General features: G+C 35.4%; 4 protein-coding genes across 10 annotated transcripts in view; 1 reads left to right on the forward strand and 3 right to left on the reverse strand.

Annotated features, from left to right (window-relative positions):
• Positions 1 to 149: 149 nt before the first annotated feature.
• Positions 150 to 2878, forward strand: LOC132698461 (uncharacterized). Of its 3 annotated transcripts, none has more exons than XM_060664517.1 (3): positions 150 to 503; positions 1042 to 1175; positions 2469 to 2878. In XM_060664517.1, the coding sequence occupies exons 1-3, from the start codon at positions 443 to 445 to the stop codon at positions 2667 to 2669; spliced, it is 396 nt and encodes a 131-aa protein (XP_060520500.1). In that variant the 5' UTR covers positions 150 to 442; the 3' UTR covers positions 2670 to 2878. The 3 variants fall into 3 exon arrangements, with proteins under 3 accessions (XP_060520500.1, XP_060520498.1, XP_060520497.1); XM_060664515.1 differs by having other exon boundaries at positions 151 to 503; positions 1042 to 1463; positions 2292 to 2512; XM_060664514.1 differs by having other exon boundaries at positions 154 to 503; positions 1042 to 1463.
• Positions 2879 to 3007: 129 nt separating this feature from the next.
• Positions 3008 to 3733, reverse strand: LOC132698462 (phosphopantothenoylcysteine decarboxylase). The gene is made up of 2 exons (XM_060664518.1): positions 3434 to 3733; positions 3008 to 3291 (listed from the first exon to the last, which is right to left on the reverse strand). Exons 1-2 carry the CDS (start codon positions 3731 to 3733, stop codon positions 3022 to 3024), a joined length of 570 nt encoding a protein of 189 aa, XP_060520501.1. The 3' UTR covers positions 3008 to 3021.
• Position 3734: 1 nt separating this feature from the next.
• Positions 3735 to 4134, reverse strand: LOC132698463 (cytochrome c oxidase assembly protein COX19). The gene has a single exon (XM_060664519.1). It carries the CDS (start codon positions 3981 to 3983, stop codon positions 3735 to 3737), a length of 249 nt encoding a protein of 82 aa, XP_060520502.1. The 5' UTR covers positions 3984 to 4134.
• A 934-nt stretch (positions 4135 to 5068) lies between these two features.
• LOC132697885 (kazrin) overlaps positions 5069 to 26700 on the reverse strand; it is an 85930-nt gene continuing 64298 nt past the window's right edge. Inside the window, exons 3-19 of one of the 5 annotated variants that reach the window (XM_060663619.1) lie at positions 18634 to 18750; positions 18415 to 18582; positions 17585 to 17794; positions 17294 to 17489; positions 16915 to 17199; positions 16630 to 16757; positions 14712 to 15234; positions 14115 to 14199; positions 12362 to 12528; positions 12111 to 12310; positions 10182 to 10391; positions 9837 to 9995; positions 9589 to 9712; positions 9245 to 9389; positions 6536 to 6704; positions 5965 to 6215; positions 5069 to 5875 (exon numbers count right to left, since the gene is read on the reverse strand). In XM_060663619.1, coding sequence (XP_060519602.1) covers positions 5692 to 5875; positions 5965 to 6215; positions 6536 to 6704; positions 9245 to 9389; positions 9589 to 9712; positions 9837 to 9995; positions 10182 to 10391; positions 12111 to 12310; positions 12362 to 12528; positions 14115 to 14199; positions 14712 to 15234; positions 16630 to 16757; positions 16915 to 17199; positions 17294 to 17489; positions 17585 to 17794; positions 18415 to 18582; positions 18634 to 18672 — 3243 coding nt within the window. In that variant the 5' untranslated portion in view covers positions 18673 to 18750 and the 3' untranslated portion in view covers positions 5069 to 5691. Of the gene's footprint in view, positions 5876 to 5964; positions 6216 to 6535; positions 6705 to 9244; positions 9390 to 9588; positions 9713 to 9836; positions 9996 to 10181; positions 10392 to 12110; positions 12529 to 14114; positions 14203 to 14711; positions 15235 to 16629; positions 16758 to 16914; positions 17200 to 17293; positions 17490 to 17584; positions 17795 to 18414; positions 18583 to 18633; positions 18751 to 26700 lie in introns of all 5 variants that reach the window. The other 4 variants (XM_060663620.1, XM_060663618.1, XM_060663617.1 and 1 more) reach the window with 4 other exon arrangements.

Here is a 26700-nt window from a genome sequence, read left to right on the forward strand (position 1 = left end):
TTAATTTGGTATATTTAAGTATTGACAACATGTGAAAAGATGAACATAATCAGTGCATTTTTTTTCTTTGCGCTTAATTGGGCTCATCTCAAATTCGGAAATGCACGCATTTTCCGGCATTCGCTGAGGAAAATTGACCGATAACAATTTTTCACGCACACAACACCCAAGGCTCCCGGTGGGAATCGAACCCAAAACATCCGGCAAATTCGAGTTCGCAGGTCATCGCCTTCCAACCTAACCGAACCCTAATCAGTGCATATGCCAGCAGCAACGAACACTGGTTATTTCTGGTCAGTTTCGGCAAAATATTTTGCGTCTAACGTAATGTTGGTTGAAAGAATACGTGTCCTGCTACAATTATTTTTGAAAACGTAGTATTGATCATTTTGGCTTTGCCTTATATTTAAATGGTGCTTGGGAGCGCTTGGAAACTTTCAAAATGTGCTCGTGCTGTGAAGATGAATATTATGAAGTATCTTGCTCGGTAGAGGAACGAATAGGTGATATGTTTTTTTGTTGCTTGTATCCATTTGACTCTATAAAAAAAATATGTTCCATCTTGTTTCTTTTATTTGACATTCAAGGGCGCGGACCGTCAATTTTTTTTGAAACAATAAGTTTTGATTATTCCACGAAGCGGCTATTATAAAATTCCAAGGTTGTAGTATTTAGTTTAAATATGTTAAAATATGGAACAAAAACTTATTCCTCCTATGCTTTCATCGCATCCCATCGCATTAAAGAATGTATTATATTTATATTTATTATTTACCTCTGGACATATACATAGGTCCCGCATATTTTAATAAGTAAAACTAATCTTTACTTGTGTATAACTTGCGACGAGATGCTAAAACTCACTGATGGCTCTTGTCATTTGTAATGTCATCTATAATCGGGCAATTAGTGATTAAGAGGCGCGTGCGCATTGGAATTATAAAGTGCCGTTATCGTGAGCCGTAGTGAGACATTTAGCATTTTCGTATATTATGGGCCGCCAGTACCTTATTCCATCCTGTGGACGATTCTAAATTCCAGATCGAGAATTATGGGAAAGTAATGAAAAGGAACGACGTGACAGAGATATTTTAAATGATTTAAGACAACGAAATTACCAGCAAGTATATAGCTCCAAAACCTCGAAGGTCTTCGGTTTACCAGGTCTGCAATTTGTACGTTTCACCCACCTATCAGTCAAATTCAGTTTTGTACCTTCTTTGCTGTTCGAAATGATTTCGAAGAGGATCGTTTTGTATATCTCGCTTCGTTATTTACCCAGATATAACAAATGGATTCTACGGCGGGAACCTTTGCCCGCCGATAGACGTTTTCATTTTAATAAGTTCTTTTGCAATACGAGAATAGACGATATGAAACTAAATACCGTTATTTTCGTAATATATCTCCGTCTGAAGAAATGGTCCATTGAATTAGCTGACTTTAATAAGAAAAAAAAGAAGGTGGGTTTAGTGTTTGGTGTGTTTTGGTTAGCCAACTTTAAACTTTAGAGAAAACTAATAAAAGCACATTTTTTATGATGCTCTGCTAGTAGCGGAACTCGCCTTCCACGTTTTAACGAATTAAGTTATATAACCCAAAAACCATTAATTTACTTAGTTTACGCAAGACTGTATAATTTTTACATTTTAAAACTAAATACACATTTTTTTTGTATTCCGTGTTTATGTTTGGTTATGTGTTATACTGAGGGAAACAAAATCTCAAATCAAAACATTGAAAATTAGGCACTCTCCAATAATTTAAGTCATAGAAGCGCTGGCAAAAACAGGTTCAATATTATTTACTGTATAGCAAACATAAAACTCTGTTACTAGCTTTCTCTGAATCGAATTAGTTTTGCCTCTATGTCTAAACTTGGGCACTTCCACATTTCCTTCTTTTATCTTGCCGACTGGGCCAACTGGCTCAGGTTTATGACAGATCCGTATTAGGCCCTATACTCTTTGGATTATCCTAATAACTATCGGCTTGATTTTTGGCAATATTCTAGCCATTTTAAGCGATTCCTGCAGTAATTGTTGGAATTGTGGTTACGGAATTGTTTTATAATGCGTATCTGTTAGACTGCTTGGGGATTTATCAAAAAGATACATCAAAAGTTTCATCCGAGTACATTCCTGAACCAACATAACTTTATTGATATATGTACATATAACATATATAGGAACAATTACTAATTATAACATATATCGAACAGGGAGTAATAAAATCCCATGATGCCTAATCGTAACAAAATTTTGAATAAAAATGTTGCCTTTGTTACTTAGGGTAAACGGGACGGCGTATCAAAAGAAACCACGCCAATGGGAAGCAAGATAATGTATTACTACGTTGATAGATTATAGGTAGACTCTTTCTATTTACTCATTCTAAATAGATAATAAAAAGAAGGCGAAGTTTAAAGAAGATATCGAATTATTTTGATTTCCTGTTACTTAATGCAGGAATTTGAAGAGGGGCGAATTGAGCCTTTGGATCTGCTTTCGGAAGACGAAGAACTGCTTTTGACTGAAGAGCAGCGTCAGCTCCTGCACGAAAGGCGATTAAAAATACTAAGAAGGATGATTCCACCGAGATCACCGCGGACAAATAGAAAAAGAAAAGGTGAAAAGCGCATGATATTATCGAGCTCCAGTGATGATTAGATATAGCTTTATAGTCATATTCGTGAAAATTTATTCTATACTATTCTATTCTATTATTTATATGTATAAACTTTATTGTGTATTTACATTAACTTTGCTGGTTGTTAAAATACTAATTTGTTTTACTCTGTTACACTAGATGAGTACTATTTGTATAGATTGTTATTCTGATTTGTTGCCAAGTAAAAATAAAAATGTTTTCTAGTTAATTGCTATTTAATGATAAACCAGTGGAGAAAAATTAGTACATAAGTGCTGCGTTTTATTTGTGTACTTTTTTGTACTTTAAGCACAATGCTGGTGGTGAGTGAAAAACAACAAAAATACAACTTATTGCCAAGACATTTATTTTTCAAACCAACAAGGCCCTATTTTTACAACAATTAATAACAAAACTAACTATAGTAGAAACATCGGCCATAGCTCCAAGTCCCTTGTCACCACATACAAGCACTTTTTCAATTACCGGAATTTCTAAATACCCCCAAGATTTCAACAATGAAATCTGGACCAAGGTTAAAGGGTGTTGATACATTTTTGTATTCATTGCTGGACAAAATATCAAAGGCTTTGTCATTTCCCATGCCCTGATAGTTGACGTGAGCAAGTTATCGCAAATTCCCTAAAACCAATGGTTCTATTATAAGTAGACTATTTCTAGGCTAGTGACACTACAAGATACTAATCGAAATTAGATAAAATCTAGTTTATTTAAATTATTTAAGACTCTGAAGTCGTTATAGCATTAAAAAGTAAACACTTACATTTGATATTTTGGCAAGAGTATTTGCGTCCAAAGGAGCAATTAGGAAAAGATCCGCCCATTTTCCTAACTCGATATGTAGCACTGGATCGCCTCTATTACTCCAAGCTAACCATTCATCTTCATCATTGAAAATATCAACATCCTGGCCAATCTTTTTGACATTAAAAAAATGTTTGGCATGCTTCGTGACGATAACCCTAATGGTTATATTTTCATTATATTTCAACAAATCTCCGATAAGTAGGGGTAACTTAATTGTGGCGACGCTGCCTGTGCAGCCAATTAAAATTCTAACCATTTTATTGTTGCTTGTCTGGAAAACCTAACTTTGACCAATCCTCTTGAGCCATAAGGTTGTTTTTCATTCGACAGTCTAAATATTCTTTGGCTTGGTTCCGGCAAGCAGAATTGTTATTCTGTTCTTTATATAAACATTTCATGTACTCCACCATCGACTTTTTGCAAAGGCCTTCGTGGTCCAGTGGAAAACTACCTTTTTCAGGCGGAGTTGGTTTAAATATTTTTTGACCAAAGGTCATAGACGACATTTGCTTGACTGTAAACCAATTGTGTTTGACCGAAAGTAATTATTCCATCTTTTTGGGCATCAAAGAAGTGTTATATTTGATAACAAAAATATTTTGGGATGACATCGAATGATATAAGAAATTAAGGTTATGCTTCTCGTGACCAAGTTGTCAGGATCAACCGCCCAGTGTCATTTCAACTTTTATTCTTTACTTTTAGCAGCCAAATTTATAAGGAGCAATTGGCAATACAGTAACCATATGGCCCAGTAGACACGATGATATTCTACGTGTATTTTTAACAGATAAAAATTGCTGTTAATTTTTTGATGTTAGACGCTATCCAATTTTTTTGAGCAAAGTGGGTTTGATTATTTTAGAGGAATAATGTATTTAAAATTTGTGTTTTTAAATTTTGATACAATAAACGATACCTTTTGATGTTTATATACACTTATGCAAAAATATTTTTAGCACGCATATAATAACTTGAGTGCATAAGGAAAATCCAAAATCCCCTATACAAGATAAATGAGGATGTTGTGTTTGAAGTACTGAATAAAATATATATTATATTAATTTATTTATTCTTTAACACTAATTTCTGTGTAATTTTTACATTTAGGGCTAATTTAGGTTAGTTTGAATACAGTGAAATACAGTATTTTAAACAAATTGTTCAATATCTTGCTTTTTAATAGTTCATAGTTTTCATTTAGCAATTACTTCTTGTCTACCGGGTTTAAGGGTTCAAGTTTGTAACTTGCATAAGTTAAACGATTCTACTTAATTTCACATTCAAATTTCTACTCTCCAAGATTAGGTGTCCCTTGAAGAATTTGATTTGTCCTTAGATTTACAAATTTGGGAAAGTAAAATGTTACATTATAAATAGAAGCAACATGGCTATGCAAAATACAACGTAGTAGTCTTTCATAGGTAATGGAAGATTTTTTAAATACTCTGATCACAGTCGTGCTTTGAATAGTATGTGGTTGTTGTAAAAGTGAACTTAAGAAAAATGAAAAAAATAAAAATAACAAAAATCGTCTGTATAACCTAGGCAACACAAGGCGCAAGGTATATGACACAAAACCAAAGCAACATAACTTTTTATTCAACAAAACTAAAAAACACAGATATACAATATTCATAAAAATATAATATTATAGTAACGCATAAATAATGAATATTAATTTAATTCCACTTAATCATAGACTAAATTCCTATGTCTTAACTAATCCTGAAAAAACTATCCAATTACAACAGAATTAATCTTACATATTTTAGGATTATATGACTATGCATAGATTACGCGAAAAACACATGAAGAAACCACTGAAATATTTTTAAGTTTTGAGCACTTTACCCCAATTACAATAAAAAAATTATTTACGTTATCTGGTTTAAATCCACTCATGCACTCGGGTGGGTACCTGGATATAAATTTTTCTGCAGCGTTTGGAAAATAGAGATAGTAATACATCCACTTATCAGTATTTAGGGAGGAGGCAGCATAGTGAATAACATAGCGCCGTATGTTTTATTAACAGTCCTAGCGATTGACACGTCAGTTCACTTTTAATTTTGGTCCAGGAGATACTTCAATCATATTTGAGCAAATAACAACCTATATCAAAGTACTGCTTACAATTTATTTTCTCCTTAATATTAGAGATAAAATGTTTGCCCGAGATTTGTTGTTAATATTCGACCGATCATTTTTCACCTATATTTTTACGGATCCTACATGCGCAGCATCGATATCACTTATACTTTTTACTCTCCTATGTTGCCTAGTTCTGTTTTTATTGAAAGTGGATGCGGAAAACATTTTGGTTTGCCTCGATATGTGATCGTTTTCAGATACGACGCTGTGGGAACTTCTAGTTAAATCGTATTCATCTATCGATCTAAAAGATTTAAAATAGGTCACGTCAATGATAGCCGCTGCGAGTCTACATTGGTTTACTCTATAACAATAGACTATGCATTAACTTACCCGCAAGCATAGCTTTCGTAATCTTCAGACCTTCGTTGGTACCCTCCCCTAGTGAGGTTTTGGTGCGCGAAGGGCTTGGCGTAAATGGGAGACTCTTCTCCGGATCTGGAGGATTTAGAAGTGACGTACTGAAGGGGAGGACTTACTCGACTAACGACAGACGAACTACCTGAACTCGAGGTGGGTGATGGTTTATCTCTTTCGTTGGGGGTTTTTTGTTTCGTCAAACCTAACGCTCGACTTAAAGACCCCTAAAAGTTGCGAATGAGCTAATAAATTTATGTGCCAAATGCCACGTCGGTAACACAAGTTACTATCGATGACGTCATTACTCTGTACTAAAAAAGGGCACTTTGCTTCTACCGCCAATTTTTTATTTCATTAATTATTAATAATTTGTCTTATCAGTTTTGTTATACCTAACTATTGCCAATTCAGTGGTTTTCTCAAATTTTCATTGAAAAAATACAATTTATACGTAATTAAATAATGTTCAAGTCAGTTTGTCTTTGTTGAGTTGTTGAGTATATAAAAAATCAGCAAAATAATTTGAATGAAATACAAAACTTACCCTTATACTCGTGCGTTTCTGGTCGGACCCTTCGGACGCCGAGGATATTCCCTTGGGATTTGGTGCGGGCGCGGTCAAACCCCCACAACTTTTCGAGAACGTCCGTCCTAATGAGCCCCCAGGCACCCTCTGTTTCGCTCTCACTCTCACATAGTGCACTAGTGTGGATCTAGCGTAACAGTGCAAAATCAAAAAAACATCGATTTAAGCAGTGCGGGACAACACAAGCATTCTATGTAGTCTGGTTTTTCGCCTAGTAGCTTGTTCTGGGAATATTTTGGGATGGTCACCAGAAAACGAGCGTCTCCTTAATGTATTCGCCATAAATGTATATATTAACTGTTTAGTTTTCGGAGAAGAGGAAAATGTTAGAGAATTCAAAATTAACTTTGATCTATTATATTTTCCAGTGGAGCAGTACTGCTGATAGCATCAAAAAGCATCGACCTATATATTATTCCACTTTTCCTTTTTATTTTTCTTTTTTACCCAATTTAAATTCTTTGAGTATTTAGAAGGCTGAATATTTGATCGCAATTTTCCAGTGTCCAGAAGAAAAACTTCTGCAATGTACATGATTTTTACAAAATCATGATTTTCCAATTCAAGGCAAATTATAAAATGTTATAATACACGTATTTACGAAAAATTTTAAAAGTGAAGAAAAAAAAACTGAAATTATTAAAGATCTACTATCCTCACTTACCAGGCATGAGAATCTGAGAAATCCTCATCTACTCCATTTTTTTTATTTTACTTTATTGTTTAAATATCTTATTTATTCTAATTGCAAAGATGCAATATAGTGGTTTATAAATTTGGTTCAGTTTATTCTCTTTTTATCAATTTCTTATTTGGTAGAAACAGAGCTCCATTTCCCTAGCCTTTTGAAGTTTTCCTAAGTACTAGAGTGACTTTGGTCAATAAATTTTGAAAAATTTCAAGATCATGTAAATTAATAAACGAGAGTCACCCTCTAATTTATAATTTTCTCTTTGGCGGACGTAGGGTACATTCTACACAATTTTTATCGTCTAATATGTGGCAAACTTTAAATTCATTTCCTAAAACAAATAAAAGAACAAACTAACATCGATGCATGCATAGAAAGACTACCCCGAACTAATTTATTTGTCAGGTAAAGTTGAAAAACTCGATCCTTATGGTATAAAATACATCGATTCTAGAACATTCCGATCGGTCAAAAGAAATATAGTTTTATCAACAGTTGCGGCAATAGCATTTCCGTAGCCTCTACAACTGTTGAAAAAGCTTAAAAGGCAAGGACGGAGAGAGGTACGTTTGTGCACTAACATCGAGGATGGCGGTGAGCACGAAGCAAAAAAGCAAAAAATTAACATAGAATGTTTGTGTCACGTGTTCCCTTAATATACATTTTACATTCATAGCAGTACCGCATTTGTTAAATTCCGTATCCCAGGATAGACCAATATCATTATGAATAAATTTATTCCCGGATCTTACGCACAGTAGATTATTTGATGATAAACAATGTGTTAATTTGGTTTATAAGTTTTTTTTTCGTGTAGGGTTGTGCCGAGCTAATAAGAGTTAGACCCATCGATGATGTCGTCGTGTGTCAAATTTTCTATCCCCCCCGAATTTGAGAAAGCATTGTGACCAGTTTATTTAACAATGTGATTCGTCTCTTTATTTTTGGTCGTTCATATTTAAAACGCAATAATTTATTTTGTTGATTATATCCTAGTTCGGTTACGTCCCACTTGTATTGTCCGACCCGGAACGATGAAAACAAAAGCTGCATCTTATATTTCACAACCTTTATTTATCTCAACTATATCGCTTATAAATGAAATACTAATATATTATATAATTTGATTTCACGAATTGCATAGCTTTGCAGCTTTTGATAATTTTCTCTCTTGCAAACGGGGAGATAAGGAGCACATTCATATGTAAAGAATTTAAGAAACAATCAGAATAGATTCAACATTTACTTAAAATGCTTCGTAGATTGGAAAGGTACAACTAGAAGATTTGACGAATTCTTCAGTCCGGTTGTGTTTTGTAATTAGAGGAGGGAAGTAGGTTAAATGACCTACCCCCACCCTTCTTTTAAATTCACGAACCATTGAAAAAAACATATGTAGCGACTTAGTAAATGCTATTACTAAGCTAGTTGTCACTTATAATTGAACATTTTCGTTGTATAATATATTCAATATATTCAATATTTATTTCACTCCACTTTTAAAGTTTATATCTAGCTATTCTGCGAAGATGATATGCAGTTGAGTTTTTTAAAGCATTTTCTTTTATCAGGAGAAACCGTTTTTACTTCTGGAAGAGCCGTGTGCCTGTGTCTGGTTCAAACTTTATCTAGGATTAGTCCCAACTGCCCGTATATAATTATCATAATTTATATACATTCACATTTTAATGGGTATACACGAGCTTAAATGTTTAAAGCATGGGATGGCATTGGTTCTGTTTTGCACTCCAAACCTCAATCAATATGTATCGTTTGACACTATTGCATCGTCATTAAGTAAATGTTGACATTTTATAAATCATTAGGCAACAAATAACAAACGATAAATTTATCTATGTTAATTATACTTATGTCCGCCCTTTTCATTTTTTATCGCGACCCTTTATCTACTGTGTTTCGAAATAACCCTTGCCGCTTCCGCCTGCAGCTCGTCCATTTGACAGAAGATGACGTACCTGGCAGGTAACACTAGCGCTTCCAACTCGGCCGTCAGATGGCGCCTTATTATGTTTTTACTAGCTGGGATTCCCAGGGCCGTGGCCATGGTGTCGCCATTGAACGACGGCTCCAGTACCACCAAGCCGCCGTGAACTCCGCTGTCTGTGAAATAAAACCCATTATATCGATGTGAATCGTGGGTACTGAAGTGTGGAACATACTAATTGCTCTACTAAAATACAAGTATTGGTTAAATAGGCATATTAAAAAATTCTAAACTCTTTATTTCAAATTAATAAATAAATCTCCCAGTAGTACTTTGTGTTATATACTTAGAATGGGGCGTTGCAAAAAAAAATACCTTTCAGGTTGTCTGCATACTCTCCTAGGTCGATACTCCTGGCCCATCGGATGAACCTCTGGTTTGTCCATACCAATGGGTCGGCGTCCATATTCTCACACTGATGTCTGCGCAATGCCAAAGCCTGGATTAAGGGTGCCGATGAGTAATATGTAAAAATCTGGCAACCATTTTTAATGCTTGCCAATTGCGAAAACACTTTTTGCTATGAACAATATTCGTCGAACAGACCAAAGTGTGTTTATTACCTGTCTGTCATACTTCATGATTCGTAGCAGATGAATCCCGTGCACTATCGATGCCTGATGAAATTTTCTGGTAACTGCTAAGTATTTTTCCAATTCTTTCTTGCTGAGGTGTTCCAACATCCGAGCGTCCACCATATTTGAGGTGAAGCTCTCGGAATACTAATGTAAATAATTGCATTATCTACGTTATACAGGATGTGATGGAAATAACGTCATATAATCTGCTGAATGAAACTTGACCAATTTTCTTGCAACAACACCTTGTATACCATAACAAATACAAATTAAACTCAAACGTCCAGAGATATGATGATCTCGATATAATTATAAAACTGCATTACTCACCTGCGATAGGCCCAAGTCCGGTAGCCATTCGCTGGAAACCCACGTATGACCCAGCTGGGCGATGCAGGGGTACCTCACCAGAGCAGGATGGCGATGTTCCTCGATCGCCAATCGAAGTTTTTTCCTGTGCATCGGATGACTGATGCCCAGTCCGCATTCCAACTCCAGATCGCTTAATTCCAGAAGCACCTGCCCGTTCAAACGACTTATCTATAAGGTATTTCGAATACGTGGTGACCTGTACTGTCATTTCTATGAGCCAATGGTGACGTGTCTTTCTTGTTTTTGGTTAGGCCTGATTGATATATTAAAAACAGGCAGTAAACGAATAAAAATTGTACCGCCGTACGCGGAGAAGTGCCTTTGGGCAATTGCAATTCTATTTTCTTATTTTGCTGTTTTGCTGCTTTTTTTCTTTAATTGAAATTATAGTTTATTTCTAATTCCGATATACAGGGGGAGCAACAGTATGGAAAAGTTCTATATTTTTCCAATCGATTTAATACGCTGCTGCTGCATATATGCACGAGTTTAATTGGCACGAGCGGAGCAGTAACTTAAAAAGTTTACCAAACGTGTTGCATACTGGACTTTGTCTACTACCGTTAGTTTTTGGGTACATTTCTGCAAAACAACACGAATACATTCATTGACCGTCAGAATTGACAAACGTCAAAATTCAAGCCGTGCGGTAAAATCTCCGAAAACATCAGATTGCTCCCTAACCCATGCGGTAATATACCGGAAATGTCCGAAGCGGCCCGGATGCGTACAGCAGAAAATAGTATATTGCGCAAAAAGTGTGGTAACGAGTTTATTTGACAATAATAGTATATATATATATATATATATATATATATATATATATATATATATATATATATATATATATATATATATATATATATATATATATATATATATATATATATATATATATATATATATATATATATATATATATATATATAACGTCAAAATTAAAATTGTGGCAAATATCTCCGAAAACATCCGATTGCTCCCAAACCCGCGCGGTAAAATCCCGAAAATGTCTGAAGTGGCTCGGATTCGTGGGAAACGAAACTGACGTGGTAAAGCGACTCTTCCCGCACGCTAGATCGGTGCGTAATTTTACAGACGGGAGTAGAAAAACACTATCAACCACGGTTCGCGAGACACTGCGGACGTGCCCGGTACAAGAGTCACAGATTTAGAAGCAATCGGATGAAAATTTTATCCATCATCGAATCTAAAATATTTACTTATAAAATACTGCCAATTAACTGGTGAATAATTCTACTAATGCTTTCTGAATACACAGTGCAACCCTTCTCTCGAAATCATAACTGAAATTTCGACACATTTTCAAACCGCTATTTAGAAAAAGTTTCGTCTAATTCGCATTTCTTTCATTGTCGTAGAAGGTAATAACAAAAACGCACTATTGAGCCAACAACATATTAAATCAATTGTTTACATTATGCTCACTAGATCGCAATTAGTTAACGTATTGTTGTGGAACCAATTGGTATACAGAAACAGAGAAACGATAGCTGAACCATAAACTAAATCTGTTTAAAATATCAAATACATTATTATAAATTTCGTCAAGTTGGAAAGAGTTTAGAAAACCTGCTGTGCGAAATAAAATAAATTAATAGATATTAGAAAGCCAGCAGATATCGCATATCGATATCGCAGATTCTATTAAATTAAAACATTGCTCCACCCTGTAGATAAAGTGTTTTTTTTTAAATTAGAATTAGATAAATTACTTCGAATTCGCAAAATCCCACTGGGTTGCGGTTAAAGGTCATTGTTTTGCTTTCGTTTGTTTCATTGCAACGACCTACCATTGTATTATCTTGTCATCGTAATGTTAGTTGATATTTTATACTTCTACATTAAACGAATGTCGAAAAAACTAACCTTTCCGCTTTTAATGTTTTCAGCACAACGGGCGCCATATTGAGGCATTCCGAGCGCCACCTCAAGCCAAGCGAGCACAGTAGGAGCCCGCCATCTTTCCATTGGTATTGAACTAGCTTCTCGCAGTAGCCTCAATTTTTCAGCGTAACCCTCTTCCGTTAGGGGAGACCAACTTCGGTAGGGTTCGTATCCGTGTTCGCCTATCAAACGACATTCAGAAATGTGCTGCGTCAAAACCTCGCATAACTTACTGGTTTCCTGCAAGGAACTAGTTTTGTTCCGATGCCTGGAGCGGGCGAACACCCTCGATATACTTCCCCAAGTACCCCCCCTTCCGGACAGTCTGTTCGACTGTTTGGTACGTCTGCCTATGTTAATTGGTTCCGGCTCCAATGGAGAACTAAGCTGTTCTACAGATCTGAAAAACGATGGTTTCGGAGACTGTACCTCAATGGCAGAGTTCAAAAACCCAAACCAACCAAAATTTTCGTTGAAAAGATAAGTTTTGAGAATTAGTTTATGAACAAATTCACGATTCACAACAATTTATTTTAATAAGACATTACATACTTTGAATTTGCGTCGCATGGAATAAACAGTACATACTCCATTCTCAAAGTCAATTTGTGATGAAATGAATACACCCAATAAATGCAAGGTACGGTAGTAGGGAAACCGGCAGTCCTGGAAATTTTAAATGAACTTTTATTGAGTAAATCGGCAAGCACAAAAGCTGGACATTATTATTAGTTTCTGAAATGGTCACTAGAAGGCGTAATTGCCATCTTGATTTTGAAAAACTGAGTTTTCGAAAAATATTTTTTTATAGTGTGTTTACTACTTTAAAGTTGACAAAAATTAATTGTTTTTGTATTAATATTATAAGTTAGTTAAATAATAAATAAGTGATAATAATAAATAATTAAAAACAGTTAAGGAAGTCAAAACCTAATAATAATGTTAGCTACGGGATAATCTTGTGCCCTTTGAAACCAGTGAAAAAAAGTAATGAAGGTAAATTACAAAAAATATTTTTATTCATGTTACCCATATAAGGTTTTCCAAAATTCATTTCCTTTTTAGTTTTAAGGTTTTCATATTTTCACTATTGCGAAATCGATATTGCGATTTGGGTTTTCACTGGTAGCGTCATAAAAGTAGTATATATCTAAAGACGCAATCGTAATCGTTGCACTCATGGCAAGATTGAGAGCTTAGGTAGGAAAATGCTTTTTCGGAATTATTTACTTTTATTTCCTAAAATATTCCAACATCCCCTACTAATTTTATTTCAAAGACAGAACAAAAGTTGAAGGATCAACTTATTAAATTTGTTTTTTAAAATTTCTAGAACCGTCCTTTTCTCTAGTACCTTACCGCGTTGTCCTTACTAGAACATCTAAAATACTATATACAAATGGATAACCTATTAAACCTAAAAATCACTTTACTTCTTTCATTTTGCGTTTACCTAGAGCGTGTCCCAGTTAGGATTGAGAAAAGTTTGGTAGTTTGCTATTTATTTATTTTATCATTAATCTTTTCGGCTACATTAAGGTAGATAAAATAGGTCAAATAAGTCAAATACCTAATAAACAGTGCTAGAATATATTAATTGTAAATTACTGTTCATACAGTAAACACCACAAACAAAAAAAAGCAAATATTCCTGCAGAAATTCACCCATTGCTCAATAATGCTTTCATTTCTTTTTTGAGTAGCAGGGAAAAACAAATCTAACGATAATAGAATAAGTCGTTTTTGAGTTACCAAAATTCGATCTGTGTCCCGGGCACTCCCCATATGGGAAATGTAATTTTTATAGTCAATTTTATCATATAGTAGAATTTCTTTAATTCGAGCAAATAATATATATTTGTGAATCCCAGCTAAAATGACTGTCAATCGAAATTTTTGTATGTGATGTTATTGCAGATTTCCGATCAAATATACTAACATCCCCACTGCGCACCCTTGTCGCATGCACGTAAGTTTTCAACCAACCTTGATAAACTACTTGGATCTACGGGTCTGGGAAAATTGTTAGCGTTAAGTGGAGATAATGTTGGGCTGCAGTCTTTAGTTGATACTGCTGCAAAAAATATTTATTGTTAGTAAACGATTAAGTCTATTGCTACATTAATACATGCAAAAAATTGCCACATTTTAAATATAACATCGCATGACGGACATCGCTAAAAAATGAACCAGTAATAAAAGCAGAAATAACCTACTACAGTACTAGATGATCGCGAAGCGATGTTTGAAACATGTGGCCAATGGTCAAATATGACACAGACACTCACAAATGTTTTGTTATTGTTAATTTAATATTATTACTATTACTAATTTATAAAGTAACTTCCCCCTCTACATAAGTTCACAGAACTTCCATTATACATCTACTTAATGAGAATTTTTTGGTTATTATTATTATAAAGCAAAAATGTTTATTTTAGTTTAGTTTACTAAAAACAAGTCGCCCCACGACACCTTAAAACACTGACGTCCAAATAAATTGATTATAGATATCTAAATACGGTAAAAACTTAATGGACGTGACCTACAAAAAGTACCGTTGTTATCCAAATTAAGACATACATTGGTACATGTGGCTGGGAGGCGGCGGCACTGCCGACATCAGCGACACCGAGTCCATATCTCTGCTGCTGCCTTCTATGGTTATGGTGGGAGCGCCGTCTGTCGTCGAATCGGACAAGTTTCCGGCTACTGAAGTGGCTCCGCCGCTCTCCCGGTCAGAACTAACTCGAACGCCGGAATCCGCGCTACAGCTGCCTCTGTCACCCGGCAACAAGCCCAAATGACCGGAGAGAAGTCCTCCGGAACCCGGAGTTAAAGCTCCGCCGCCATTAACGCTGTGTCGTGGTAGCGATGCGAGCGACTCTTGGTCCGATAGGCAGCCCCCGGCCGCCAATTGTCTACGGGCCTCTGCTAGCTGTTCCTGAGCCTGTTGCAACTGGAGCTCTTTGGCGTTTAGCTGAGCTGCAAGCGACAAGCTTCTTTCGGCTTCGTCTCTCGCGTGTCTCAGCAAACTCCAGCGCTCTCTCTCCCGCTCTTCCCGCTCGGTCGATAGTTGCTGCAAGGAAGTTTCGTCTCTCACCCGCTGAAACGAAACGAAGCGGTAGCCAACGTTGAAATAAAACTATATTAATGAATTCCAATTAAGTAGGGAAGAAACGTAATTTCTATGCCCTCCGCCCTCCAGAGGAAATATTCAATAAGAATATTTTGTGATTCCTTATTAACAACAGAAATTACAGATTGGCAACTAGAGTTCGGAATTATATTATTAGTCACCGAAAAAACCTGAGGCCAACCCCCAGATGACTTGAAGGCAACCAGACTCAGTTGTTTGCAAAATATTGAACTCTTAAAATATATGTTTAAAAACGTATACACTAAATCCACAAACTCTATGTTTACAACGCTGTAAGGTTGCCTACCAAAATTTAAAATCACATGTCCGGCAAGTATTAGAAATTTATTGAAATGTCGTTTCATGATTTGATATTATTAGACCGTCTCTGTCTCTAGTTATCGCGTCCACTGTAAAAATCTCTATTTTGGATAGATACACGACCGTTTTACTTTAAAAACTGTAAAAAATGCAAAACCGCTGCTCAAACTTGGAAAACCCCAAAAGATAATCCCATAATTAATTATGCTTTTTATGCCAGAAAAGTAATAGCTTTTAAAGCAATCCATTGTGATATTATCTGTTGCTTTTTTGGCAACTGAACCTGCTCTGCTTCATTTTGAATCTAGACCTGACATGTGAATTTTCAAATGTACACATGGATTCTATGTTATATCGATATAGCTTCTAGAGATATATAGGCTCTGCCTATGCCGCAACTTACTTATTAAGCAACTCTGAACATTTTTTGGAAAGGTCCATTCAACATGCGCATGTGGCATTCAACAACCAACATGGCCGCTGACAGAATGTCAATAAATGCGGAAAATGGCGCAAAATGCAGGTTAGTGAGTGAAATGTAGAGGCATGCGCAGAAAATCATTACCTTCTCTACCTTTCGCATCAATTTTTACCGTAGTAGGGCCACTACATTTTCTAATAGGTATATGATTACATGTAAGCACCTAAATTAATCATTATTTTTCAAATGACCGTTCTTCTTGAGACGTATTAAACCCTGTCTTCTGAACATTTCAGTCTGAATTATTTGCCGCACACCAATTAGAGATGGGAGGACAAAACTGGATGTAGTATAAAAAGCAAACAAAATACATTACTGATAAATGTGTAAAGTTACAAATGCAAGCACACATCAAGGTCCATTTCTCGGTATTATACTGTTTACTCTTTTTATACGCATATGTTTAACTGAAATAATGAGGCTTGTAGAAGTTTTTATTTTGTTTTGGAAACTAATTATGTTAATTTTATTTGGAGCCCTTTAGGAGACTTTTTGGGAAACATATGATACAAAGGAGGTGTCCGTGAGACATATATAATGTCAACGAAATAATTACTTACTTGACCGTAAGTCCGTATGAAATCTCGCAGTTCCTTTTCCTTGTCTTCCAGCGTGGAGAACAGCTGTTTCATCTGATTTAATAAATCGTATTTCTCCGCTTTCAAACGACGCTTGTCGGCCTTCAACGCTGAAATAAATATGACATTATCGAACTACAAATCATTCGAAAATATATATCGTTTTGAAATGAGAGAAAATGGAAGGCGGAAAAGTGAGCCCCAAATATATAATTGAACAATAGATTATTAACATATATCAAAACCTTGAACCTAAACAAAACTTACTAGTGAGTGCCTCTTTGGCAAGTTGCAACTCCATTTCTAACGCGTAGACAGTAGGATCCCCAGATTCATTCTCGGTTGGTGTTTTTTTGTCAGCAAGGATGCTACTAGCACCCGAAACAACCAACCTCCTCAACCGAGTCACTTCGGCTTGCAACCTCTCGTTGTCTTGGCGAAGCCGCCGTATCATCGTCGAAGATTTCGGAAAATTCGAAGGAGATGGTAGCAAGGCGGATAGATCATCCGCGTTACCGTCCGAACTACGCGGTGACCGCGGTGAAGACGAGTCTTAAAAGAAAACAATACAATCGTTGATTTTCATGTAAAACTGCACGAATCATTTGCTTTCAAACCTGTTGTAGTGTATTTATATGAAACGTACCCATATCTGGCTGACTGCTACATCCCGGTTTTGGAGAGTCGGATCTTTGGTTTTCTGGCGAAGACCTGGTATCCTTTGCCGGACTGGTACACTCTTTTATTGTCATTTCATTCTTTTTGCATTCGCCCAAAGAATTGACAATCTCCTCCGGATTTTGAAAATTCACTGGATTCGATTGCGTTTTCTGTACGTCTTTCTGAAAGATCAAACATTTTACATATATTTCAAATCTTCGAGCAAGGTATGCGTTTAACAATACTTTCACAGAGGCAATAAAATAAAAGTCCTTACTTTATTTCCATCATCGTTCGATTCCAGAGAGTTTCCATTGCCTAATGACCTACTTCTTCGCGATTCGTTCAGGCTAGGTCTATCAGTAGATGCGGGGTCTTCCTTTTTAAAGTCGCCGTTATTTATGTGCACCACTTGGTCGCTTTTTTTCGCAGTTTCCTTATTACTATCGCTGCTAAGCTGAGGTTTCGGACAATCGGCTTGAGTTACCTAGAGCAAATGAGAGAGTGTATTACAGATAGACATTAATTAGCTTGTCTATTTAATACACTCCTAAAAGAAGTAACGCATATTTGTAGAGCTTATAGAAACGTACAACACGATCATCGAAAGATATCACGTAGTTAGAGTTATCAGTTTTGGGATTGACAGAATAATCTCTGCTAGTGTAAAATTTCCGAAAAGTTGATTAAATGAGCAAAAATCTCTGAAAACACATATTAGTTCAATTGTTGCCAAAAATTAAAAGAGTAATTTAACTACAGAAGTACAGAAGTACAATGTACGAAATACACCCGCAAATAGCCAAACTGTATGTGATAATGATGAGGTTCGCCAGAGAACATGTAAATTGGTAATTAACGACTAGGCTCATGCTTATGTGGGAGCAGTGCTGCTGACAGTAACATAATAATGTTATATTATTTTATTTTACAAAAAAAAACGCTAAGGCTTGAAAAATGTATTATGCAATACTTTTTTGCTGAGTGTATTTTTAACACGACTTCCTAAGTCGTATTCTTAAGTCAATTACTGGTAGATTGTTTGTACGAGCGGCAAATTATCAGCATTGGAGTGGATCAGTTGGTTTAGTTTAAGCCTGCACTTACCGGAAGAGAAGACGATGAGGAAGCGGCTACGGCGGCGATGGTGGCGGCATCGGCAAGATGGGCGGGTTGACAAGCGGAGACGGGGGCGGGACTCGGACTGGGGTATTCGGACTCTATCCGGGAGGGTAAGTTAGAAGAGTGTTCTTCTACCATTCTGCGAAGCTTTGCCTGTCGGTAATATCCGATTTAAATGGCCGCTAAATGATAATAAACATTTACCTGAGCGTCTACGAACAGACGCCGCATTACCAGCGCCATGGCGGCGTGGTGCGTCGCCACTTTAATTGCATACCGGGCTTCGATGACGTCGCGGTTCTCTTCATGAATGTCGTCATCCTAAAATTGTTTAGAAATCGATCACGATTCAAACAACTCCAATAGCAGTTTTTTTCGAAATACGTATGGAGGCAAACAATAATCATTATTTTATTCAAATTCAAAAAGACATACAATAAAGAAAAGAAAACACGCACTTAGTTCGTGTGTTCACTATTTTATTAAAACCAATAGCTCAAAAAGATATGTACATGTTCCTATTTCATCATTTTTAAGAAGATAATATTGATGCTTTATCTGATATTTTTTGCTTGTGAGGTGAAGTGTTTGAGCCAATTTGAATTTGTTTTGTTTTGTTTTTGCGCCTTAAAGCCCAATCCGCGAGTCCAAAGTTATACGAGTTTGAAGAAAAACGGACGCGAACAGTCCGGGTAAGTCTTTTTGAGTGAAAATTAAATTTAATTGCAGTAAATTGGTTAAATGCAACAACATGAAGCTTTTATATTTTTTATAATTCAACTTATTTTTATTTTTTCGGACTTTTCCTCTAGAGGTCTATTTTTTTCTAATTTTTATGTTTAAATTTTAAAAAAAATTGATTGAATAGAAAAATATTGAATCATTTATATTCATCACACTAATGAATATGACTTTTTATGACAATTTTTTGTTATTCTCATGAGCTTCACCTATTACTTGCATTACTTCGCTTGTGATAGTTCAGGTTGTTAGTTTAAATTTTTGGCAACGTACATTACGATTTTGTATGCGTGCTAACCTTCCAATTAGCATAATTTAGCAAAAATGTTAATTTTGCAAATTTTATTAACAATTGCATTGGTCATCAACCTACGGGTTAAAGCTGCGTTGCACGAAAGTAAGTTTAATTAATTAAAATTTGCTTCAAAGATGATTTTAATTTTTAAAAAAGCAGTGGTGTGGAATTTTCTTTTCCAAAATACTCAGTTCAAACCCCGAATAACCAAAATATAATATGTCTATATGTTTATGGGTTTATATTTGTATCGTTGTAAAACAAGCACTCTAGCTGTTATATCGACGAACGTAACGAAACAACTGGATGAAGCATTGTCTCCACGTATAAAGTTTTAGTCTCAATTCTGCCTCCGTACTTGTTTTGTTATTCCTCCAGTTTCGCCAAAACAAAGCAACGCGGAATGATTTGTTCCTTATCTCTTGGTTTGTCCCACACAGGAATACCTGTTTTGAACATAATGAAAGTGGGATGTTGGCATAGATGTCTGCCATAAAAGGAGACATTGTTTTTTGTAAACCCGAATGCCCGAGCGTCGAAGCAATGATTTTCAAAAATCCTTGCCGACTTTCGATTGAACATTTGCAATCACTTATATGACTCAGTTTTTCGGAGCTGATATTTGTCCAATCCCCTAGGATTGGGGATCGGGAGTTTTCTACAATATGTCTTAGCTTTTCTTGTTTCATAGCGCAGTATATTTTCAGAATACGTCATTCTTCCAGCCTTTAAAGTCCAAGTATCCATTGCTTGCAAATATTACAGGGTACCTAACAAATGCCTTTCGAGTCATTGCTATTTCGATTTTTGGCACTTCGTCTGAATCGAATTCAGTAATCGTCACTATTGAACAATTCACACATATTCATAGACCCACCTTAAAATTATTATAACTTATAAAGATTGTTTTATTAAGGGTTGCAAAAGAGAAAGCTGTACCTACGAACACGAGTCCTAAGGGAAAAAAATGGAATTTAGTTTGCGCATAAGAAAGTTCTGGAAATTATTTATTATGGGGTCAATCATAAAATTAATCTTCTAATCTTGGAATTTTGAAACACCTTGTATTATCAATATAGTATGATTTGTCTCAATGTTGATCGTGTTGGCTTGACTCGGGTCCGGTAGATATTAAAGAAGAGAACATTAGAGACGGACTCTCAAAGATTTTGGTAATATTTTTTTTATTTAGGTGGGAATACTCTTAGTAAATTACACTAAGAAAAAACAATGGCAATAAATTCATAGCTAGGAATATCTACACATGTCTCAATTTAATTCTGTTTCACTATCAGAGTTGTCATTGAAATTAATTCTAATAGAATTTATGTTGTTTTGCATAGAAATGTAAGTATACTCAGTTTTTATATTGCAGGGGAACACGTAAAACAGTATGCCCAGCCTGTTCAGACAAATTATCGCATACATACTTTTTAATTGCCTATGGATTTAGGACCTCCAAATTTTTTTCAAAATGATAAGCAACAAGCTAATTCTTGAAATTTGGAAATCGTTTCATTTCATCAAGACACCCAACCTTTTCCTCTACGAAAATTGTTGTGTCGGGTAGCTAACTATACACGCAGGTATAAAATCATGTCAATTTAGTTACCATACCAAAATGATCAGCAATAGTTTAGTTTTTAGCTAAATCTACATAAATTGAAATATACAACTTGAAATTAAATTTGACCTACAAACAAATAGTTTTGATATAGGGTGGCCACCCCCTCAAAGTTTTATTTATGATTTATTTATAAAAAGTGATGAGCAATATGCTAAATTTTTTGCTGTAGCTTGCTAATAATGTTTGTAAATAAATGATCACATTGTCATACAAATAAACTGGTAGGATTTTTCAGTCCTACACTTTAAATTTGTTGACCTCACGATAATACGTTATTCATCAGCAACTGTAGGACACCAAAATTAAATTAAACTTTATGACATTTTCTATCTAAATCAATTAATGACCTACATAAAAATAGGTAGATTTCGCTAGTCCGACAAAAAATAGGTTGCAAGTTCGACTCTTGAACATTATTCCTGCTTAACCTCTAAATTACGGTCTAACCTATAAATTTAGTTGAGCGATTAACTTTTTTTTATTCTAAAAATATTTCTAAAGCCATAATCTATGATGCTGTTTTATACAAATGAGTTTAATTAAGTTGTTTCATTATTATTTATAATTTAAGAAATCAACATTTATTTTTTTTTTCATATTTTTTTTTTCAAGGCTGATTTTTTTATACTTGTTTTTAACTCATAACAGTATTAGATAGATAACCTTTTGAAAAAGTAAGTGGGTGATTATATGGGTGAAGTGAAAGAGGAGAGGATAAATAAATCAAAATTTTTTTCTGTTGACTTTAATCGATAAGAAATAATGCGGTACACCCATTCATTATAATACAAGTAACAAGTAAGTGGAAACGGTAAATACAATTGATAATTTTTATCCATGAAAATTATGAAAAAAATATATTATTAATTCATAAAACAATAACTCATTTTACTTTTTTTTTCTTTTCACTTAAACGACAAAACAAAAATAAAAAAATTCAACATTTTCATTTTATATTTACTTAAAAAATAAAGCATAAACCTTTCGTAACATAAATATTTACCTTTTACTCTGAACTCCTTGTAACAACAAGAGTGGTAGCCTATTACATCGTCATCCCAATGGCAATTCAGCATCATTATATTCGTGGTTTTGATGCTTTCGAGCGTTTAGATACTTTTTACACGCGAGATAAATGTCTTTAGGTTTATTACGGAGTACATTACAAAGAAAACACTCCATGATCACTTTCACAATTAAATGTTATAAAAGAAAATTAATTAACACCTGTTGACAAGCCAAATTAAACAAAACTTTTTAATGCACAATGTATGTTGTATGCGTGTGCTGGATACTACGTTGCTATGTTACGCGCATGCGCGTTGATGCGAATATATACCGCCGATTTGATATAAGTATGTGTATGTATAGATATGCACGTATATTTGAATATACACGTATGTACACATAACCACGTTTAAGTTAGGGGCAATTTTCGAAATTTTCCAGTGTAGGACTGAAAAAACCTAACATTTTATTTGTAGGACAAATGTTGATTTAGATAATTTATTTGATTATCTCAAAACTCAGTTAAAAAATAAGCTGTTGCTGATCACTTTTACATAATAATCAATTTGACATGTTCATTCTTTCAGTAACCTGTTTTACAACTTTTCGAAAAATAATAGCTGGGCGTCTTATTAAAACGAATCCACTCACAAAAATCTAGGCGGTTGCATTATTTTTAAGCAAGCATTATTAGCAAGCTACAGTAAAAAAATTAGCATGTTGCTCATCACTTTTTACAAAAAAAAAAATAGATACAACTTTGAGGGGGTGGCCACCCTATACCAAACCTTTTTGTTTGTAGGCCAAATTTAATTTCAAGTTATATATTTCAATATCTATAGATTTAGCTAAAAACTAAACTGTTGCTGATCATTTTGGTATGGTAACTAAATTGACATGATTTAAAACCTGCGTGTATAGTTAGCTACCTGACACAACAATTTTCGTAGAGGAAAAGATTGGGCGTCTTGATGAAATGAAACGATTTCCAAAGAATTAGCTTGTTGCTTATCATTTTGAAATAAGGTCCAGGGGTCCCGGACTAAGTGTTATTGGGAATATTTTTTAAAACATTATTTTCAAAACAATTTTCAAAAAGTTACTTGTATCCTCAAGCTGGAATTTTTAATATTCTTTGCAAGTAGTTTGGGGCAAATCCCTCTTCTGACGCAGCGTGTATTATGGTGATGTATTTTCCTTTATTTGAAGGTGCTTTGTTCTGACAGTGTTAAGTGGAATCAACCCATCTTTTGGATACAGTACATCCATGTCCCGAGTTTCATCAAAGTAAATTATGGATCTGTTGTATTATCTATATCTTTTAATTTCTCGAAGGTAATTAAATTTTCCCTTCCATTTCCATTACTACTTGCCATTTGTCTATTTTGCGGTACTTAATCCCATTTTACTCTATGGATGATGGCACGGCTTATATTTATTTATATTGTTTTCATTTTGTTCTAGCTTCTTTTTCAGTTTATCCAAGGTAGGAACAACATCGCTTTTGATACCGACAATATTTTTTAGTTCTTATTAGGCCTTGATCACTATTATCTATATGGGGAGTTTGAAAGCCACTACGTTTATTCCTTTTCCTCAATTCTCTACCTTAATAATGTCCCTTATCAAAGGTATTGGCGTTTTTGTAAGTATACATGTTTCTTTTAAAGCTTCTTGTTTGATAGGTCCTCTACTGATTAGTTTCATACACTTTTTTCACAAACTGTTTTGCATCAAACGACAAATGATTTCGGCGCGACATTGTCATATTCTCGTAAAATAACTTTTTCGAAGTGCACAGTAAAAACGATTATTCAACACTGCGACAAATGGTCGACACTCAAGAAATATATTAGAAAGAAAAAATATACCTGGCTCGCCCCTGCCTTGTCACTCAAGTAACTTTATATAACATTAATACTTTCCTATGCCTAAAAATATACAAATGAGATAAGCGAACATTTGAAGGGGTGATTCTGCAGATATTGTTACAAAAAAAAATTGTTCCCTTCGCTTTACCGTACTACACCTTTATCGATAGTAAATAACAGTTATATCGATGTATGTAGGTCGCTATAATACCTAAACGCAATACTAAAATTCCGGTTTCGAAATTTTGCGGATAACAAATCGCTAGATCGCATCAAATGCGGTGTCCAATAATATTCGTATGCAGAGGCAATCCGTAATATTTCAAGCGCACGTAATCCATGCAAACCTGTGTGGCGTTGACAACAATTTTTTTCAAATCGATGGATTTCGTACGGGTCGACAGTTTCGAATCGATTCCTGTGCCCGCGTTTCGATGCGGTCTTTTTTTTTTATAACCACTTCGTCGTCTCTAAATGTTCAACGTTGGCTACAAATTATCGTTGGAATTGGTCAAGACTGTTTTAAAGAGCGGGCGTTATTTTTTTTATGCACGACTATTCTTATTGAGTTTTGTGTGTTTAAAACTCGTGCAAGTCGAACAGAGACTGCGCAATAAGTCTGACAAATAATGAATATATGCCATGGGCATTGAGCATTTGTTCTGAGGGAGGACGGACCCATCCATCATAAGCCTCGCCTGCCTCATTCCCGGAGCAATCCTCCAGCCCACCATGGCCCGTTCTCTCACCCAGGCTTCGAGAGCTCACGGGGCGATCCCCAAGCGGTGCTCTGGTCCCATATGCCTGTGCGAGGAGCCCTCGCACAGGCTAAGGCGTCCGCTGCCTCATTGCCTCGGATCCCGGTGTGACCCGAGACCCAGACAAACGTGACATTCATCTCCTCGGCCACTTTCCTCAGTACCCTTTTGCACTCCTTTATCAACATGGAGCCCGTGCGCGCATATAGCTAAAATTTCCGCCTAAAACACGGTGCAGTACTGACCCAGAGGGGCAAACGCACCAGAGCCTCTAGGGCCCTCGTGGGTGCTATCCTCATGGCGCCCGTTATGCAGAGGCATGCCAATCTCTGCAGTTTATCAAGAACTAGCTCTTTTGGTCCCCGGACACCATGCAACTGCCCCATGAGTCACCAAATTCGTGTCAAAAGCTGCGTCAAATATTAAATTTAGCAAATAATTAAATTGTTTTCAAATGCCCGAAGTTTTGGAGCAAGCCCTTTTTTTAAAACATGGATTATTTCACTCGAGAAAAAAATGCCGGGAACCCGCTTTTATCCTTAAACTCTGAACACAATGTAAGTGCTTATTGCCGCCATACCTGAAACCATCTCATCATCAACGAGCAATTTAAGTTTCTGAAAATTATTAATTAGGTAGACACTTATTATGTCTGATTGTAACGTATTGCCGATGTATTAGATATTGTTTATTGCTAATTATGGTTTCTCGGTGCATCAAAACCGATCACGCACATAAAGTTAAAGTTCAGACTAGTCATATCCCACCACACGGAACACCCCTTTATAAAGTACACTTGCATATCGTAAGGACACGAATGTATGCTATGTACATAGCAGGTATGAAAACAAAATTGAAACTTTGATGAATGAATAACATCATTTGTGGGACTGCTTCTCGAATATCTATATAATTTTTTCATGTATTATATCATGTAGTATTGCTACACACTAAAATTTTCACGAAATCGAATGTATTGATATTTCACATGATTGATTAAAAAGCATGAAATTTTCTTGGAAAAAAATGCAGTATTTCAAGATGGAACAATCGTGCAGTGCTCATATACGACTGACACTTTTAAGACAATACACGGAAAACCAGAATAATGAGTTTTCATTCAGTCCAGTATTTTTGGACGAGACTTGAATATTTAGAAAAAGCTGGCAAGACGAATTCCTATAAACAGTTCGGAAAAAATATAGTGAAGGAGTTCGCTATATAATTTTACATGCCGACTCTAAAAATGGCTTTGTGGAGTATGCCAGTCTTATTTTTAAATAGGGCTGCAAATCGAGAGACCACCACCCTGTGAACTTTTTTGTGGGAAAAGTAGACTTTATCTAACTGTTTATCTAAACTTTTAGTTTTATCGTGTTTTTTTTTCATTAAAAGGTGGTTCAGTCAACCGCTGTTGAACAATCGTAGAGAACATTCATTAAATAATAATCACTGTGAACTTGCTGTGAACTGTGAGTGGCTGCAAAAAAGGAATATTCCATTTCAGCCAAGTTTAATGAAAGATCAGCTATGGATGTTAATTAAGCAATACCATTATCTTTGCCATAATCTCATTAGAACAAAATAATATGTATACCGTGTGCCACATAAAACTATACGATCTGGAAACCCATACGAGATACGAAAAAAAAGATTCGTACAAAAGTTTCTTGGACTGTTATTAGATTTAAAATACTATAATTGTGTAGATATGGGGTGTCCCCCCCCACCCCCGCGGCATCAACTTTGTTATTTTAAATGAAATACCCTATATATTTTGACATTTTTGGAATCCTTGTTTAAAATAAGTCAAGTGACTTTCTTAAGCAATTCCTAAAATTGTGTTGTGACGCTACTGATCCAGGTATTGCAACGAAAATTTAACCACAGACTGAGGAGATGACGCACTACTCAATCAGTTTGACAGATGCGACTGAGCTTTACTTTACAAATTGCTGGTGGCCCATATAG

This window comes from Cylas formicarius, unplaced genomic scaffold, assembly GCF_029955315.1.
Source record: "Cylas formicarius isolate icCylForm1 unplaced genomic scaffold, icCylForm1.1 PGA_scaffold_2__14_contigs__length_35257938, whole genome shotgun sequence".
NCBI lineage: Eukaryota > Metazoa > Arthropoda > Insecta > Coleoptera > Brentidae > Cylas > Cylas formicarius.

Excerpts from the sequence above, each read along its gene's own strand:
- LOC132698461 (XM_060664514.1), top strand. The coding sequence starts at position 443 with ATGTGCTCGTGCTGTGAAGATGAATATTATGAAGTATCTTGCTCGGTA. Across the intron at positions 504-1,041 it reads CTCGGTAGAGGAACGAATAG|ATCGAGAATTATGGGAAAGT; the intron begins GTGATATGTTTT and ends TCTAAATTCCAG. Across the intron at positions 1,464-2,468 it reads TTAATAAGAAAAAAAAGAAG|GAATTTGAAGAGGGGCGAAT; the intron begins GTGGGTTTAGTG and ends TACTTAATGCAG.
- LOC132698462 (XM_060664518.1), bottom strand. The coding sequence starts at position 3,733 with ATGGTTAGAATTTTAATTGGCTGCACAGGCAGCGTCGCCACAATTAAG. Across the intron at positions 3,292-3,433 it reads CTCTTGCCAAAATATCAAAT|GGAATTTGCGATAACTTGCT; the intron begins GTAAGTGTTTAC and ends CATTGGTTTTAG.
- LOC132698463 (XM_060664519.1), bottom strand. The coding sequence starts at position 3,983 with ATGTCGTCTATGACCTTTGGTCAAAAAATATTTAAACCAACTCCGCCT.